Source organism: Bufo gargarizans, chromosome 2, assembly GCF_014858855.1.
Source record: "Bufo gargarizans isolate SCDJY-AF-19 chromosome 2, ASM1485885v1, whole genome shotgun sequence".
Lineage (NCBI taxonomy): Eukaryota > Metazoa > Chordata > Amphibia > Anura > Bufonidae > Bufo > Bufo gargarizans.
The window spans coordinates 94,451,245-94,470,220 of record NC_058081.1 but is presented as its reverse complement, the minus strand read 5'-3'; the positions used below and the strand labels follow the sequence as shown (position 1 = coordinate 94,470,220).

At 42.8% G+C, this 18,976-nt stretch overlaps 1 protein-coding gene across 1 annotated transcript in view; it reads left to right on the top strand.

Annotated features, from left to right (window-relative positions):
• LOC122925669 (disintegrin and metalloproteinase domain-containing protein 9-like) overlaps positions 1-18,976 on the top strand; it is an 87,423-nt gene that overhangs the window by 31,649 nt on the left and 36,798 nt on the right. Inside the window, exons 5-13 of the mRNA XM_044277016.1 lie at positions 3,812-3,888; positions 4,867-5,032; positions 7,466-7,525; positions 7,973-8,044; positions 10,422-10,594; positions 11,563-11,644; positions 11,732-11,868; positions 16,025-16,196; positions 18,556-18,648. Of these exons, the coding sequence (XP_044132951.1) occupies positions 3,812-3,888; positions 4,867-5,032; positions 7,466-7,525; positions 7,973-8,044; positions 10,422-10,594; positions 11,563-11,644; positions 11,732-11,868; positions 16,025-16,196; positions 18,556-18,648 (1,032 nt within the window). The remainder of the gene's footprint in view (positions 1-3,811; positions 3,889-4,866; positions 5,033-7,465; positions 7,526-7,972; positions 8,045-10,421; positions 10,595-11,562; positions 11,645-11,731; positions 11,869-16,024; positions 16,197-18,555; positions 18,649-18,976) is intronic.

Below are 18,976 nucleotides of genomic sequence, written 5' to 3'. Positions count from 1 at the left end.
CGAACCCTCTTGTGACCGGACGACTCTGGCCAGTAGACTACCCGTACTCTCCTCTGCCTCAAAATATTTTTGTTTGATGAAAAAATGTTTATTGTCTGCTATATGCAATAAATGGTCAGTAAGTTTAGATTGTGCATTTTTCCATACCGTTTCAGATTGCTGGGAGGGTGTACTGATATACAATTGCTCACTTCTTGTCACTTCCTGCTGTATAGCTTTAGTGAGTTCCCTAGTTTTAGTTTTGAGTCTATTAATTTTCTGAATGTAGAGGCCTCTTACATATGCTTTCATAGCGTCCCATATTGTTCCTATAGCTGCTGATCCTTTATTGAGATTGAAAAATTATTTTATTTGGTTCGTTAGGGGGTCTTTCCCGTCTAATAGCTGTATCCAGAAGGGATTGAGTTTCCAGAGCACAGAACCATAGTGCCCTCTATCATTTCCAAACCTCAGTTCTATATGGATAGGTGAATGATCAGAGAGGCAGCGCGGTAGGTACTCTATAACAGAGATATAGGATAGTGCTTCTAGAGACCCAATGGGTAAATCTATTCTGGATAGGGACCCATGAGACGCAGACAAACAGGAGTACTGCCGTTCCTGGGGGTATCTAATTCTCCACAAATCATGCAGATCCAGTTCTCTGAGTAATTTTGTCAGTGAAGTCTCAACAGAATTTGTTAGGTTAGGAGGCAGCGGAAGTTTACCCATAGAAGGATCTAAATATTTGTTAAAATCGCCCAACATTAGGATTGGCACCTGTGGCCCTTGAGATACCCATGACATTACCTCCCTTATGGGACCGCAGGAGTATGGCGGCGGGATATACAAGGCAATTGGGAAGAATTGTACCCCAAATATAGAACAGTGCAGGCATACATATCGACCTTCCGTATCAATTTTGCTTGAGTCGCATACAAAGGGAACAGCTCTGTGTATTAGGACACTAACTTCCCTAGCGTGTGTAGAAAAGGTGGCGTGAAAGGCCTGTGAGATCCACGGTTTGTGAAGCAACCCATGGGTTTGTTTAGTCAGGTGTGTCTCAGTGAGGCATATTATGGCTGGCTGATACTTTTGAACGGCCATAAAAACCGCTTGGAGTTTAGTAGGATCTCCCAGGCCTCTAACATTCCATACTATAGTGTGAGTTCTATCCGCCATTGTCCCATGGGAGACATAAAAGGAAGGAAGATCTAGGCAACAAGATAAGACATTTACCAGATAATTAAATAATAATTACGTACATCATCTCTCTGCAGGCTCTGAGCCTAAGTGAACAATAAACATAGTATCCCCAACAAAAAGAACTTGTGGTAGTCCCAGAACAGGACACGAGGCACAGAAAAGGTTCCTGTAACCCGCAGCATAGAAGGCAACAGCATATCCGCATTCACGGATCAGGTCTCAGTAGTAGAGACCCGGGCAGCAATAAAACAGTATAACAGATGGCATTTTGGAACAGTTAACTCTTGGCGTTTCACCTAAACAAATGAACAGCACAAGTGTGGCTATTGAAGTCATTACCAGTAGATGGCACCAAATTACTACTCTGGAGCATTATAGCGGTAGTATAAACATGAAAGCTCAGCAAACATGGAACCTTATACTTATCCGCCCATTCCCAGAGTCCTCTAGATTGTCCTCAGTGCAAGTCGTTGTCATAACTTTCGGATGGATAGGATTCCATTTGTTCAATCCACTGGTTGGCGTCCTCCGGGGATTCAAAGAAGTGGGTTTTCCCTTTAAACACTACACGGAGCTTTGAGGGCTATAACATGGCGTACTGTATATTTTGCGACCGTAGACGCTTTTTAACATCCAGAAAGCATGCTCGGCGTCTCTGCACCTCCGCCGAAAAGTCAGGAAAGATAGACACTTTATGTCCAGCCATAGATAAATTCTGGTGCTCTCTTGCTTTGCGGAGAATGGTATCTCTATCTTGAAAATGTAAAATCCTCATTAGCAATGGTCTAGGAGGGCCACCCGGTGGTGGTGGGACGAACGGCACTCTGTGCGCCCTCTCTATGGCAAAGAAAGGTGACAAAGAGTCTTTTCCAAATATCTTACTGAACCAATCCTCAAAGAATTGGACAGCATGGGGCCCTTCAGCTTTTTCAGGGACCCTCAAGATGCGAAGGTCATTTCGTCGTGATCTGTTTTCCAAGTCCTCCGTTCTACTTATCAGGAGAGTGACGTTGTGTATTACTTTAGCCAGATCATGTTTCATAGGGGAGACTTGGTCTTCCAATTGGCTCACTCTCCCCTCCGCCACAGTAATCCACAGTAATTCTTTCATTAGCCTTCCTTATATCTTGTCCAATAAAAGACACATTTTCCTGGAGGGACCCAATGGATGTGTTAAGGGTCATCAGAGCTGCACTACATTGGTGCACATATATGTCCTTGATAGTGGGATCAGACAGTAGTGGCAAAGTTGGAATAGAGGGGGTAAAGGGTTGTGCACTGACATTTTGTATTGAGTCAAGCTCAGCAGCAGGGCCCCCCCTCCCCTTGCCTCCAGTTCCTCCACGTGGGATCCACCATCTTGGGAGCAGGCCCCTCGCTCCACCAGGTAGTCGGCCGAAGCTGTTACATGTTCTGCCCCTGCTTCTGATAGATCACCCTCATGTGCAGGGCCCTCTTTTGATGGGGGGACTCGGGCGTATTGCTCCAGGCGCGACGCGACCTCCGCCGATTTAGACAGTGCGGCTGCGCCATGTTGTTTTGCCATAGTCGGTTCCGCCGCTTCCTTTTCTTTCATGCCCGAGCGGGTCATACTGGCCTGGGGTCCAGAGAGGTTCCACAGCAAGTAACAATGGTGCCAGGCTCTTTAAGTGTGTCACAGCCACAGGATGACGGCGGATTCTGCAAACGCTGCCCGGGAGCTCAAGTGCACACGTCCGTCTACATTGCCGGCCAGGCCACGCCCCCCTGTGAAGGCTTTTTTAGATGTCATTTGGCAAACTCTTATCTGGCCTTCCAGTTTTTGAGGCTCACCAATGGTTTACATCTTGAGGTGAACCCTCTGTATTCACTCTGGAGAAGTCTTCTCTTGATTGTTGACTTTGACACACATATACCTACCTCCTGGAGAGTGTTCTTGATCTGGCCAACTGTTATGAAGGGTGTTTTCTTCACCAGGGAAAAAATTCTTCGGTCATCCACCACAGTTGTTTTCCGTGATCTTCCGGGTCTTTTGGTGTTCCTTCTTTTTAAGAATGTTCCAAACAGTTGTTTTGGCCACGCCTAATGTTTTCTCTCTGATGGGTTTGTTTTGTTTTTTCAGCCTAATGATGGCTTGCTTCACTGATAGTGACAGCTCTTTGGATCTCATCTTGAGAGCTGACAGCAACAGATTCCAAATGCAAAAAGCACACTTGAAATGAACTCTGGACATTTTATCTGCTCATTGTAATTGGGGTAATGAGGGAATAACACACACCTGGCCATGGAACAGCTGAGAAGCCAATTGTCCCATTACTTTTGGTTCCTTAACAAGTGGGAGGCACATATGCAAACTGTTGTAATTCCTGCACCGTTCACCTGATTTAGATGTAAATACCGTCACATTAAAGCTGACAGTCTGCAGTTAAAGCACATCTTGTTCGTTTCATTTCAAATCCATTGTGGTGGTGTATAGAGCCCAAAATTTTAGAATTGTGTCAATGTCCCAATATTTATGGACCTGACTGTATATATTATACTAGAAACACTGTAAATTACCTTAAAACAGCTATGAACAGCCTTCCAGGAATATTAACATGACAATGATTAATGGGATAACCCTTCTACATGTCTCTACTTTCTTTAGACCATGTGCTATTATCAAGGATATGTAGAAGATCATCCACACTCAGCAGTAGCCATCAACATATGTGCTGGACTTAGGTAACCAAAGCTTGTGGTCAGTCTTTATCCATCTGATGTAAACATATAGGCTGGATTCACACATGAATTATTGTTTTCAGGTTTTGATGCCGTTTTTACACAGTCCAAAAAGAAGGAAACATAAAGAAAAGACTGATACTTCTCCTCCTTTTTATACCCACTGCTTCCACAAAAGAGATGCCCTATACTTTTGTTTTGTTTTATGTTTTTATTTATTCATTTAAAAAAATCTCCAAATGATATGTGGAAACCATCAACAAGCAGGCAAACGGTTGCTCATGGATCATGCCAGGAATCGGGGGACCCCTTCCCTCCAGTTATCTGATATTGATGGACTATCCTCTTTGTCGTTAACCAGGCACAGCTCTTTACATTTTGTAGCACCTCTGCCTGGTAGTGCTGTCCATTCTCTTTCAACCCATTCAGTCCATTGAATTGGACTGAGCTGTAACCCTCTGCAGTACCAGGCACAGCCGCTACCAAATGTACAGCCGGAGCTCCAGAGCGCTGCGGACCCTTCAGTCAGATACTGAGGGGCTATCTTCAGTCTGAAAGAGGGGAGATTTATCAAAACTGCTGTAAAGGAAAACTGTCTTAATCGCCCATAGCAACCAATCAGATTCCACCTTTCATGTTCTTAAGGAGTTCTGAAAAATGAAAGGTGGGATCTGGTTGGTTGCTTTGAGCAACTAAGCCAGTTATCCTTTACACCAGTTTTAAAGCCCAAAGTCTTTAATTTACTAACTGAGGGAGTAATAAGAGTCCCAGAAACAGCTTCTCTGCTTGTTGACGGTTTCCAGGTAGGAGCAATAGATTTTTTTACACACAGGAAAAACCAAATGAAAACTGAAAACATATATTGAAGATATTAGACAGATAAAATATTTTCCGTTTTATCCTTTGACTAGTAGAGCAGCTGATGGGACTGTTCCATATTTATGTAGAGTATTAGACACTGACCCCGTCTTCTTACTCTAGGGGTACCATGTACTCGAAGGAGTTTATGTACATCATTGAGCCAGATGGACCTCTGCTGGACTTCAGGCACATCGTGTACAATATCGAAGCTTATGAAACTGATCTGAAATGTGGCCTACACATATCCAGCCTGGAGACTGTGGGAGCCAACAGCGGTCATGCACAGGTACACTATATTACACTTCTGTGGCATAAAGTCAAGATTAGGGATTAATATACTAGCATTGTACTCATATAATCTTATCAATGCGCCCCTACGTTTTCTGACAATTTTATGCTTATGTTAGGAATTACATCATCGACGACATCATTTTTGTAATCCGCCCGCTTTACTGTAAAATCCTGCACAGGAGATTTTCTTCTATTAGGGAGCCTTCACATGCTGCAGATTCTGTTGCAGAATTTTGCGTGACTAAAAATCAGTTCCATTCACTTAAATGGGGCTTGCAGAAAACCATGCGCTTGCTGCCCTATTCAAATGTAAGGAACAGGATTTCATTCGCAGTATAGCAAGGTTTTAATCAGTTAGAGATGTCTGATACCTGCCCACATCCCTGCAGTATGAAGTAACTGTACATGCGTGCTGACCTTCAAGTGGGGCTAAGAGAATAGAAAACGCCTAGCTATGAAACAAAGAGCTCAGCTCCATTGAGGACATCATCAGGGTAAGGGCTCATGCGCATGAACGTATTTTATTTCCGTGTCCGTTCTGGGTTTTTTGCGGACCATATGCAGAACCATTCAGTTCAATGAGTCCGCAAAAAAAACGGAAGTTACTCCGTGTGCATTCCGTTTCCTTATGTCCGTATTTCGGTTCCGCAAAAAAAAAGGAACATGTCCTATTATTGTCCGCATTACGGACAAGGATAGGACTGTTCTATTAGAGGCCAGCCATTCCATTCCGCAAAATACAGAATGCACATGGACGTCAACCGTATTTTTTGCGGATCCATTTTTTGCGGACCGCAAAATAGGGTCGTGTGCATGAGGCCTAAGACTGAGTTTACACTTCTGTTGTTTGGTCAGTTATTTCCATCAGTTATTGTGAGCCAAAACTCAGTGAAAAACACAGAACTGGTAAATATCTCTGTATTATACCTGATCTCTGAGTAGGCTTCACTACTGGTTTTTGGCTCCCAATAACTGATGGAAATAACTGACCAAATAACTGAGGTGTGAGCTCAGCCTAAGGCCTCCTGCACAGGAACGTGTGCGCCCCATTGACGTATTGCGGACTGCATTTGTGCCGTTCCATGGCCATTCTGCATCATGGATGCAGACCTATTCACTTCAATGGGTCCGCAAATCCGGAGATGCGGAAGGGTGCAGAACGGAAGCAAGGAAAGGAACCCTACGGGAGCACTACGGAGTGTTTCCGTGGGGTTTCGTCCCGTACTTCCGTTACACAAAAGGATAGATCATGTCCTATCTTTTTGCGGAACGACCGGATCGCGACCACAGGGCATGTGCAGGAGGTCTAAGGCTACTTTCATACGAACGTATTTTGTTTCCTTGTCCGTTCCGTTTTTTTGCGGATTGGATGAGGACCCATCCGTATGTCCGTTCCGTAGCCCCGCAAAAAAATAGAACATGTCCTATTCTTCTCCGCTTTGCGGACAAGGATAGGCATTGTTACAATGGATCATCAAAAAAAAACGGATGCAACACGGATGTCACACGGATGTCATCGTATTTTTTGTGGATCGTGTGAATGTAGCCTAAGATATGTCTTGCTACCATCCCCTCTCTTAGTATCATTTAGGCGTTGTTGGGCGCTGGTCGAAGTGGAGCTTGCTCATTTGTTTGATGACTTTTGGCGACTGTTACATCACGTTATCTTTGTATATACTGCATATATCTTTTATCATAGCTTAGTAAACGCTTTATGCACCTAAGCCGTGTTAAGTCTATTTTTTCCCGAACCTCAGAGCTCACAGTAATACAGTCTCGGAAAATTCTGCAACTAAATCTGCAGTGTATAAAGGTACATTACATTACAGCATGTGACAGCCTGTGCCACACTGGCATTGGCATTCATGCACACAGTGGTGTCCATATTTCAGCCTGCAAACAACGGAGCCACAGAATATAGATACCTTGCTTGTGCATTTAGTATTTTTCTCACTCGCCTCAATAGAAATGGCTATTCTCCTCCACATTATGCACCAGAATAGGACAAGTTCTATAATTTACTAAATAGCCACACGGATCCGCAAAAAGTACGTATGTATGTGTGCATAGCCCCATAGAAGTGAATGGGTCAGTGTGCTATACATAAAAAAGCAGATAGCACAAGGATGAAACATGGTTGTGTGCATGAGGCCGAATGCCAAATATCATAATCATTCCTCAGAGATAAAATGGCTCCAAACCAGGACTTTTACCACCTGGACTGACACATCCAGATACTTTACCCCTCCCCTTGGGCACTAAGAGGGCTTGTCCTACCCCTGTTTGTGATGAGAGGAGCCATTTGCCAAATTCGAGATTTGTAGCAAATCGGAAGGATTCACATTTTGGTAAATCAACAGAAAACAGATTTTTAAAACTCCCTCATCTCCCGCTGTGACTTCTTATATAGGATTTATTATTTTTGCAGGAAACACATGAACGGGGAACAGCATACTTGGAGCTATTTATGGTGGTTTCTCATTTACAGGTATCTTCCTTACATGTGACAATGACATGAAGCGCCACCAGAGAACATCTACACATTCACAGCAGTCTATATTACCAGTGAACTCAGGACGGGTGGCCTGTAATGTGCCAGGGTCTGTCTAGCTGGGCAGAAATAGGACTAACTTACTAAAATCTAGCTCAGCATCGGTAGTTATATTGCTTAGAATATTGTATGACCGTATATTTGATTTATGGCATAATTTATTTTCACTACCACATAGTGCATGGCTTCTGTGCAGTCTTAATGTTGTTATACTACAAAGATGCCAGTAGAGGGCAGCAGACACCTATGAAATGGTTACGTCATTCCCAGTACACCTTTTCCATTCCCAAGTTGCATTCAGGTGTATCACATTATTATTATTTTGTACTTGTATCAATGAAACTTTTTACTAATGTCTATGTCTGGTAATTCTTGTCTCTCCAGTTCCAATTCCATGATGAAAATGCCACATCTCTCGTGGAGGCCATGCTTGAACTTATTAACCATGTCAATACTGTAAGTACAACTGATGGAAAGTCTGTCCACCTTGCTGCAAATCTCAATCTACAAGTGACAACGAAAACCTACAGTAGGTGTACAGCTGCGGTGTAAGGAATATATGTGAAGTACCATACCTGACACTTCAAAATCATCACTCCATCAGCTAATATAAAGATATGATAGCCCTGTAAATATATTACGTTACTTATCTTGTACTGATCCTCAGAGTATTACTACACTTCAGAGCTGCATTCACAATTCTGCAGTATTTTTTTGTGTCACCAGGAAATTTCACTTAGGCCCCTTTCACACGAGCGTGAACGCATAGCACCTGCACTGTATCCTGACCCATTTATTTCACTGGGTCTGTGCACATGAGCGGTTTTTTCACGCATCAGCTCTGCGTTGCTCCGTACCTGAGTTTTTTTTTTTTTCTGTTTTGTGGCCGCATCCATTCCGTTATGCCACAAAACATATCCACATGGTTTCCGTGTGCCATCCGCTTTTTGCGGATCGCAAATGGAAACAGGAGGTTTGTTATCATTACTGTAATGTTTGCAAACAGTAAACACATGGGCAAAGTGGGCATGTATACGCAAAATACAAATGACATACAGATGTGTTCCGTATGCATTCCGTAATTTTTGCGGACCCATTGACTTGAATGGAGCCACGGACCATGATTTGCAGACAATAATAGGACATGCACTACTTTTTTGCGGAACGGCCAAGCGGACATACGGAAACGGAATGCAAACTGAGTCATTTCCGTTGTTTTTGCGGACCCATTGAAGTGAATGGTTACGCATACGATCCGGAAAAAAACCCGGAAAGGACACGGAAAGAAAATACGTTTGTGTGCATGAGCCCTTAAGGAGATGGAAGGACTGGCAGAGGAAGCTGGAGGAGCAAGGGTGCACAGAGTAACATAGGCACACCCTCAGTGCACTTAACTGCTCATCTGCAAATGTACACAGTCAAGTCACATTATTATGACCAGCCCTACTTTCCGTGTCGGCAGCGTGTAGGCTCATGAAGGAAGTCATGTGTTGCGATCTGGCTTGGAGGGTATATAAGATGTGTGATGGGCTGTCTGCACAGATATCCCTCAATGCTGCCATGGGTAAAAGGGGCGATTTATCAGAGTTGCAAAAAGGGGTGATTACTGGCTTCCAAGTCAAGGATGGCAATTTTTCTGAAACTGCGCAGTGTGAACTGTTCACGTGCTGCTGTGGTGAAAGTGTATCATGAGTGTGCTAATAAGTGATGTGGGAACTGCGGAGCACCACAGGCTATTGATTTAAGAGGTGAACGTTGGCTACTAAGGTGCACGAGGACAGACTGACACTATAGTGGAGCAGGTCACTGCCAAAATAAACCAGGGGGCTACCGGACGTGCGAATAAAACTACAGCTCAGCTAACACGACTGTGTAAGGGCCCCGAAGCAGACAGATGGTCACTGACTTACAGTTGCATTGGTAAACAGCTTCAATGTTTACTGCAGTATCAGGATTGGACCTCTGCTGACAAAGCCAAAGGATTACCTTCTTTGATGAGTCACGTTTTCTGATTCACCGAATGGATGGACATTGGTGTGTCAGGCGAGAAACATCAGAGAACAAACACACTACATTGGTGGAAGAACACAAGCTGGTGGTGGCAGTGTTATGGTCCGGGGAATGTTTTCATGGCTTTTTCTGGGCCCAGTCATTCATGTGGAAGTCACACTTAATCTTTTTTGGGGACTGAATTAGGGATGAGCGAACCCGAGGAAGTTCGGGTTCGCCGGGTTCGGTCGAACTTCAGGTGAAAGTTCGGGTTTGGGACCCGAACTTGACCCCGAACCCCATTAAGTTCAATGGGGACCCAAACTTCACTTTATTATTTTTCGTTATAACCATAAAAATACCGTAATAGCATTCTTAAGACAGAATGCTAAATAAAATGGCCATTGAGGGGTTAAAAATAATAAATAAAAACTCACCTCATCCACTTGATCGCGCAGCCGGTATCCTCTTCTTTCTTCAGGACCTGCAAAAGGACCTGGGATGACATCACCGAACTCACCACATGGTGAGCACGGTGACATCATCGCAGGTCCTGCTGAATGAATATTATGCCAAAACCCGGACCGGCATTTAAACTCCGGTCCAGTATTTGACCTCACCTGGCTGTAAATCAGCCCAGCAGCACATGCTGGGAGGAAAATACCTGTTTTCCCAGACCAAACCTTTTTTTCGATACTGTCCTCTTCATATCTATACAGTATCATATAGCAAAGGTAAGAAAGAGAATTTTTCTAAATTTTTCTTTTTATCAAACATATCTGATGAGGTGCACAGTACACATTCAAAAATTCAGTGTTTTTTTTTTACATATATCCATTTTCAGGTCTTCAAGGCTTTGAACACACAGATAGTCTTGGTGGGTCTAGAAATCTGGTCCAACAGGAACCTCATTAACACAGAAAGAGAACTGGCCGGTCAGATCCTCTCAGATTTCATAGAGTGGAAAAAGAAGTCCTTAGATGATCGGATAACTTATGATGCTGTAGGATTGTGTTTGTAAGTCACAATAAGAAGCATGTAAAAGTGAAAGTATGCAAGTAGGCAGCATTTTGGAGTACTACCCTACACACATACACCATATGTATACATAGGGCATGAAGCCCAGAACCAGGCCATTCGTGAAGAGGTCTATAACTACTGACCAGCAATGGGAGCTCTTTTCATTTTACCATGAGGTCTGTTGGCTTACTTTGAAACAGAATTTTAGGCTACTTTCACACTTGCGGTAGCCTTTTCAGTGGGGGAACAGCCTGCCGGATCTGTGCTACAGCAAGTCCTCCATAGTTTTTGTCCGGCCACCTCTCGGCATGTGTGCCGTCCTGCGGCCGGACCTCCGGCCCGCCGCTCATTATAGTGAATGGGGCCGGAGCAGACTTCCGGTGGCACGGTGGACTTGTGGTAGAAGGGATCCGACAAGGTAAAAGGCTACTGCAAGTGTGAAAGTAGCCTTAGGCTAGGTCTACACGACGACATTTGTCGCGCGACATATAGGGCACAACTACACTGCAACATTTTTTGTGTGACAATTTTTATAATGGTAGTCTATGGTGTCGCACTGCGACTGCGACGCGACAGTCGCAGAAAAATCAATCTCAAATGGATTTTTTGCGACTGTCGCGTCGCAGTCGCGGCATGTCACATGTCGCAGTGCAACACCATAGACTACCATTATAAAAATTGTTGAGCGACATTGGTGCGACAAATGTCATCGTCTAGACCTAGCCTAATACCAGAACTGCGGTTCAATATCTGCACAAAACAATCCACCTTTGCCCATGCCCCTTTCCCCGCGACGGTTGAGCCAAACCCATTTTTTGGAATAGGTGCAACAAATTTCTATAAACCTAGATGCACCAAATTGCAACACTTTTTTACACCAAAATCTACGTGCACTCAAATTAGTAAATGGGGCGAGTCTGTAGCAGAGAAGGCAGATTAAAAAAACTATATTGTGTCCATTTTAGGAGAGAGAACAAAATGTCGTCATCTGGACTGGCACGATGGGGTGGGGCCTGCGATCCTGATAACTCAGCGTTCATTTCTGTGGTAGGGAATCTGATGCCGTATCTTCTCCTTCTGTGTATTGGAGGCTTGTCATTATGCTATATATCGACCGTTATATCTTCTCTGCAGATGGATCTTGATAAGCTGCTGGCAAGCGCTGCCACCTTCATACATGACTTGGGTCATCTTCTAGGAATGAAGCATGATGCCCTGGGATGCAGCTGTCACTCTGGTAAACTAGCTTGTGCTATGGCTGGAGAAGGCTTGTGAGTAGTAATCCTGCCCATTTACATGTATAGGTAACTCTGTATTATTATAAGTGAATAGTGTTGAGCTCGAATATTCGAATTGCGAATATTTAGAATATAGTTCTATATATTTGCGAAATCGAATATTCGTTTTTTTTTTATTGTTGTCGCAATTCGATTAAGTTATAATAATCGAATTGCGATTTTAACTTAACACTGCTATATTCCATATTCGTTAATTCTAGCCTAATATGGAATATAGCAGTGCTAAGTTGAAATCGCCATGCGATTACTTCGTGTTATATTAATCGTATTGCGATTTCAACTTGATGCTGCTGCTGGGTCTCAACTAAACCAGGTCCAAGTTGAAATCGCAATTCGGTTAATTCAAGTTATAATAATCGAATTGCGATTTCAACTTGGACCTGGTTTACTATGGTTGGCTTCAATGGCTTGGTAGAATTAGCGAATATGACTAATGTATTCGTCATATTCCACAAAACGAAGATAACAAAGTATTCTCCATCTTCGTTTTTAGCTACCTATTCATCAACTTCGCTAATTCTAGCAACCATATAGGAAAGTTTACTATAGAGACAGCTGTGTTTAATTCGCTATGCGAAAAAAAAAAGCTAACTTTCCTATTTGATTGCTAGAATTAGCGAAGTTGATGAATAGGTAGCTAAAAGCGAAGATGGAGAATACTTTGTTATCTTCGTTTTGTGGAATATGACGAATATATTCGTCATCTTCGCTAATTCTAGATATCAAACCATTGAAACCAATAGGAAAGTACTAGCCTTAAGTTAAAATCGCAATACGCGATTATTTAAATCGCATATTAATTGCGATAAATGAAATAATTACGAATATTCGATTTTGACGAATATAATACGAATATTCAATCGAATATTTGCAAAATATCGCGAAATCGAATATTGCACCTCCCGCTCATCACTATAAGTGAAAACACTGGGGCAGGTTTATAAAATATGCCGTGCAGGCTGAACACTATAATGTATTATTTATGCAACCTCGGCCCCATTGTAACGGGCAATGTAATTTATGTAAGGGTAAGAACCAGAAGTGGCATACAGAGAGCTTTTGAGATGAGGTGAAGATGCATCCGAAAACTTCATGACCATCCGAATCTCAAGTCTGTCTTCTATTAGATCTTTAACTCCTTAATGCAAAATCACTCACAGATTCGTCATTTGCGTTAAGGAGATGTATAAAGTGGGGTCATGAGCTGAGCCTGGTCCATACATGCTGGCTGTATAATAAAGTAGACCCCTGCTAGCAGTGACCAGAAATGGAGATGACTCCAATCCCGGTCATTTAACCCCTGAGATGTCACGGTTGCAATTGATGGTCTGTCCTGAGATGTGAGCCCTTGTGGTTAAATCGCAGGGCTCAAATCAGTTGCTTATGACAGCCCTGCAGCACAGTTAACTGGAAGCCTGTCAAAATCTCATAGACTGCAGTAGTATACAATTGCAGTGTATGGTACACGCGATCAAAAGTCCACTAAGGGGACCAAAAATGACAGAAAAATAAAAATATCTATCTATTAAAATTGAAATCACTTAACTTTCAAAAGTTTACATATAAAAATAACAAAAAAAAATATTGGTACTGTATCTCTGAACTATTAAAATATAGAAATATTTATTGTGTACGATAAACATCGTGATAATTTAAAAAATGATCGAAATTGACTATATGTTGTGTTTTTTTTTTGTTTTTTGTTTTTTGTCATGTTGCCTCCCCAAAAAATGAATGAACCCAATGGTTGTATGAACCCTCAAAATGGTACCAATGAAAATTACAGCTTTCAGAAAATGCCAAGAAAATGTATTGTAAAGGTTTCTATTTATTTGAAAGTAGTAAAAAAGATAAAACCTTTATAAATTTTATATTGCCATATAATCATATAATCACCGTGTAATGTGTGTGGGGAGAGAAGGATGGGGCAAAGTGAATAGTTTCACTGGATCCTTTAATCTCCTAGGAGGCTTAGGCAGGGTGCTGAATCTCCCTAAAAAGACTGGTCCTGTATGGAGACCTACTGGAAGCACTCTATGATATGGAGACTTACCATACCATACTATACCATGGAGTACTTCCATAAGTCTCCATACAGGAGATTCAGCACATGCCCAAACCACATTTATGGCATTGCACCCTGCCAGCCAGAATCCTACTCTGTACTGATGAGGATAAAGCACCCCGAAACAGCTGTCTACAGATGGATATCTAGTAGTAGAAAATTGCAGCACACAGTATTTTTCTTTGCTGTTAGGTTACGTTTTAATCGTATATCATCATATGATCATCATGATCCAGTGCAAGTACTGGGTATATAAGACAGTCATGTACAAAGCAATGTGGCGACCGGACATTTCGGCCTGTCAGGGCCTTCTTCAAGGGTCTATAATCTGTAGCTGGCTTCCTGTAGTGGGTGGCGCTGGATGATCACATTTTATGACCAATTTGTGCAGAAATCAATATCATTCCAAAGGGTTCACATACTTTTTCTTGCAACTGTATACGGACAATCACAATGCATTAGTAAGTGCCTTGTAGTAACTTCCTCTACATAATAAATGCTATTTGCTAAAGTAAGTCAACCCCTTTAACTCATAAGGAGCCACTTCCAAGAGGTGGTGCTGACAAGATGGTTCTCTTCCTTGGGAGATACCTCTTTGCTTGTTCTCCTAGGAGATAAGCTGCCAAAAGTGTCTGGCAGCCGCTTTCGCCATGACCAAATGTGTATGTATATGGCAGAGCCGGGAGGGAGTTGGGAGAGATGGGTGTCAGGTGTGTGGCTGCTTTTACTATCACAATTTTTTAGCCTACTTCAAGATGTGCAATTGTGATTTCAACCATCTACAGTGGCATGTTCAATCACACACACATTATGGAGGGGTATAAAGTCACCTATAGATGCAGGGAATTTATTGACATTGGCGTTTCATTGGCCAGTCTTAATAAAAAGTGCGCAGCATTAGGATGCAGTAAATTCATTAAGAGGTGTTGTAGATTATATCTGGGCGGACTGGCCATAGATCCTACAGGGAAATGTCCTGGTAGGCCGATGACCAGAGGGCCACCAAAGCCTTCCTCTTGGCCGCCAGCCAGGTACATGCAGATCTGATGCTTTCAGCATTAAATGAGGTTGTGCAGGGGTTTTACATCAATATCTGATCGGCAGCGGTCTGACATCTGGCACACCCGCCGATCCGCTGTTTGCGGAGGAGGCGGTGCTCCATGCGAGAGCTGCTTCCTCTTCATTACATTACGTGTCGTCTCCCTTGCAGCAGCGTAGTGTAATTGCAAGTACTCACTAGTACTCACTCTATACAAGTGATTGCAGCGAGTACTTGTCATTACACTGCACTTCTGAGACAACAGATAGTGTAATGAACAGAAAGTAGTGCGCACATGGAGAGCTGCATCCTCCTTATATCGGCGGGGGTGGCGGGTGTCAGACCTCTGCCGATCAGATATTGATGACCTATCCTGAGGATAGGTCATCAATATTTAAACCCTGGAAAAAAAAATTTACGTTCCCAGGCCACCCCTGTATCAGGCGTAGCTATAGGGGAAGCAGGGGAAGCGGCTGCTTTGGGGCCCTGACCCAAAAGGGGCCCATCCAGGAGGAGGAGGACTAAAAGATTTGGTCAGGGCCCCAACAATATTACACAATTAAATAATATACAGTGACAGTATAGACAGTGTAGAAAACAGATGGAACAGCTGCCGAGCCTGGTCTGGGAGAGCGATCTTTACTAGCCACAGGAATGGGGGCGACATGAAAGGAAGAGATTGCGAAAAAAGTACTGGAGGAGAGGGGCCCCATTCAAAAATTGCTGTAGGGCCCAGTCATTTCTAGCTACGCCACTGATCAGGGGAATTTATAAAAAGGCTTTGTTCCAATTTTCTACACCAGAAATCTGGAGTAGAGCCTTTGATAAATTACTGCCATTATTTTTTTTGTTTTTTTGGTTGTTTTTTTTTTTAGAAAAAAGGCTGTACAAGGAAGTGAAGAACTTCTGTCTAAGTAGAGGCTAAAATCCTATTGTCCTCCACTTATTAGGAGTTAGTAAAAAGAAAACTCTTAATGGCGCGTCTTTCCCCTATGATATGAACGTTGCATGTTGCTTTCCTACAGGTTGTCATTTAGTTTTAGTGACTGCAGCGTGACAGATATGGAGAAGTTCTATGCAAGTGACAACGCTTCTTGCCTGTGGAACGATCCAGCCCCTGACCTATCCTCAGTGAAGAATCAGTGTGGGGACAATATATTAGACTCTGGGAAGCAGTGCCACTGTGGCTCTGTAGAGGTCAGTGCCTTTAAAACTGTGGATATTCAGAGAAGCACGGTGGTCTGTCGTATACTTGTCAGGTGCCTCCTGGAAGATATGAAGATATCACAGCACTCATGAACTCTCGGATGCAAACTGGAGACACTCTATATTGGTGATCCAGAAGGTCAGAATCAGGAACAAATCCAGATAACGTTCAGGAGAAATTCATAGTCCCATTAGGTGGACAGACTCAGTGACTGTATTCTGAAGTTTCGGTCCCTCTGTGGAGCTTTGTCAGTCACCATAAAGAAAAACATGGCAGTAATAAAGTAATCATATCCTATCTATCCCATAGCCTATCACATGGGACTATGAATTCCTCCTGAATTTAATTTGGATTTATTCCTGATTTTTATGGATTATAAAATAGAGAGTGTCTTCTATTTGCACCCAAGAGTTCGAGAGTGCTGTGGGTGTTTTTTCATTTGAAACTGTTAAGACATTCAAGAGAAATGAGGTCTGCAAACTAGCACTTGGTTATGTGCTAGAAAAAAAAAACGCCATGATTTTTTCTGCATTTTCCCAATAGGATATCATGAAATGGACTACATTTTTTTGGTTTTTTTTCTCACTTTTGGTACATTTTTCTGGGTCCATGGCATTTTTTCCAAAACGCTGTAGGTCAAGGATCGCCAACTTCCAGCACTCCAGCTGTTCTGAAACTCCAACTCCAATAATCCTCCTTTTACTTCAATAGGAATTACAAGAACAGCTGAATAATTATGCATGCTGGGAGCTGTAGTTTCACAGCAGCTGGAGTGCGGAAGATTGCTGACCCCTGCTTTAGGTAATGCACTTTTTTATGCTTTTTTTTCCATAGACTTCTCTATAGGTAAAAAAAAAAAAAGGCCTGAAAAACGCATATGGGGTTTCTTTGTTCTCATAGAGTCCCCCACCAGTGTTTTCTCTTCAGCAATGTCAGAAGACTGAGATAGAATTAACCCGCAAATAGCCAGGGTGATCCCATGTGTTTTACTGAAAAAATCCAGTAAAAAAAAATGTACATGTCCAAGTATATTATGCAAATGCCTATCCACGGGAAGAGTACGTAGTGCCCTGGAGCAAGGGTACTTTAGAGTCTGGATGTTTGTGGACATTTGCCCCTATCACTGCTATGCAAAGCCATCAACTCATTGCTTTATTGCACTTTGAAGGGTTAACGTGCACTCTAATTTATGGAGTTGGTTACACTTACAAACTGCAGTTCAACAATATGTATGTTTATTGTAATATAACCTGTTCACTTGCACTGTATTTGCATTGCACTGAGAAAGGGTTAATGCACAGCGAGTGAATACTGAGAGACTGGTTATTTTCCACAGTTACCATAAGTGACTATGCAGAACTAAGTTTTAGAGCGAAAATAACAGGCACCGTGCACTTTCGACTGTCTGGTTTAGCTCTGTCTCGACTGCTGTTTATGTCTGAAAACTGCTGCATCATTCCCATTGACTCGTACTGAGGTTCAATGCAAGTCTATGGCAGCAATGAACTGCAACATTGTTTCTGTTAGGCTGTGCTTATCCAGCTTCACCCCTCAGCTGTAAACTGTATAAAGGTAGAACATTTAGAGCCACTAGAGGTCTATAGATAGTGACCAATATTTAGTAGGAGAGACTCTGCCATACTGCATGAGTAACCAGAAGACACTGAGACGGGCATTCCTTGCCAGACGACTGAGCCACAGACCCTGAGACCAGGGTATCAGCCATCTGAGAGAGAGGAACAGCTAGCTCAGGCCTTTCTTTAGCATGGAACGTTCTTCTGCCAGGGAGCAGCCTGGAGATTCCAACTCTGCATTGCTTTGGGGCAATGGGCTCCTGGGACGCAAAGTAGCATACAGCGGGATTTTGATAGTTATCGCTGTCAGATTTTTTTTTTTTAATGAGATACATAGGAAGGGATTTATCATGAGGGGAATATTTGAAGTCAGTTTTGCTTTATGCCACCTTTATCAAATGTCACAGGTGGTTTGATAAATTTGTCTTATCCTTAAACCTAACAGTTCCAGTTTTACTACTCGACCCTCCTCCTCCTCCATCCGTGACATTGCAAGTCTCATTGGCAAATTCTGGAGTGAAACTCATTAATATAGCGGACCACACCTACTTTCCACCTACATTTCAAAACTGGAGTGAGTGGTGTAAAAATACAAAGCGCAAGGGAGTGCAAAAAGTTGCAAAAACCCTATTTTGTGACTTTTTGAAGCCTGAATTCTGGAGTAAAGGCATGATAAATCAGTGCCATAGGGTGACAGGTCTTTCTAAAATACATTTATAACTGATTTGCCTTTGTATGCGGCTTGCCTAATACTTTGCTGTACTGTTATTTACAGGAATGTCCAAAAAATTTATGCTGTAACCCAGTAACTTGTACATTGAAGGAGAATGCCACATGCTCATCAGGGCCATGCTGCCGTAAGTGTAAGGTGAGGATCATTTCAGCTGGGAGCCAATGGTATCGTAAAGGGGTCACTATGGTAATATGGCCATCATAGAGGGGTCCAGCGCTCAGTACCCCATACTGTACACCAGAATGGTAAGCTTCTTTGTAGGACCGCCACTACTGTGGCCAAACTGGAGCATCTATGTATTACTTGGATGGCCATTCATTCAGTCTGAAATTGTCATCAGTCATTGGACCGTGACAGAGATTGCAGGCACACATTCCTTTGAAGAGACATTGGTGACACTCACTTGTCAATTTTTTTTAATTCCCAGGAGGAATAACAGAGGACAGGACAATACTAAGAAAAG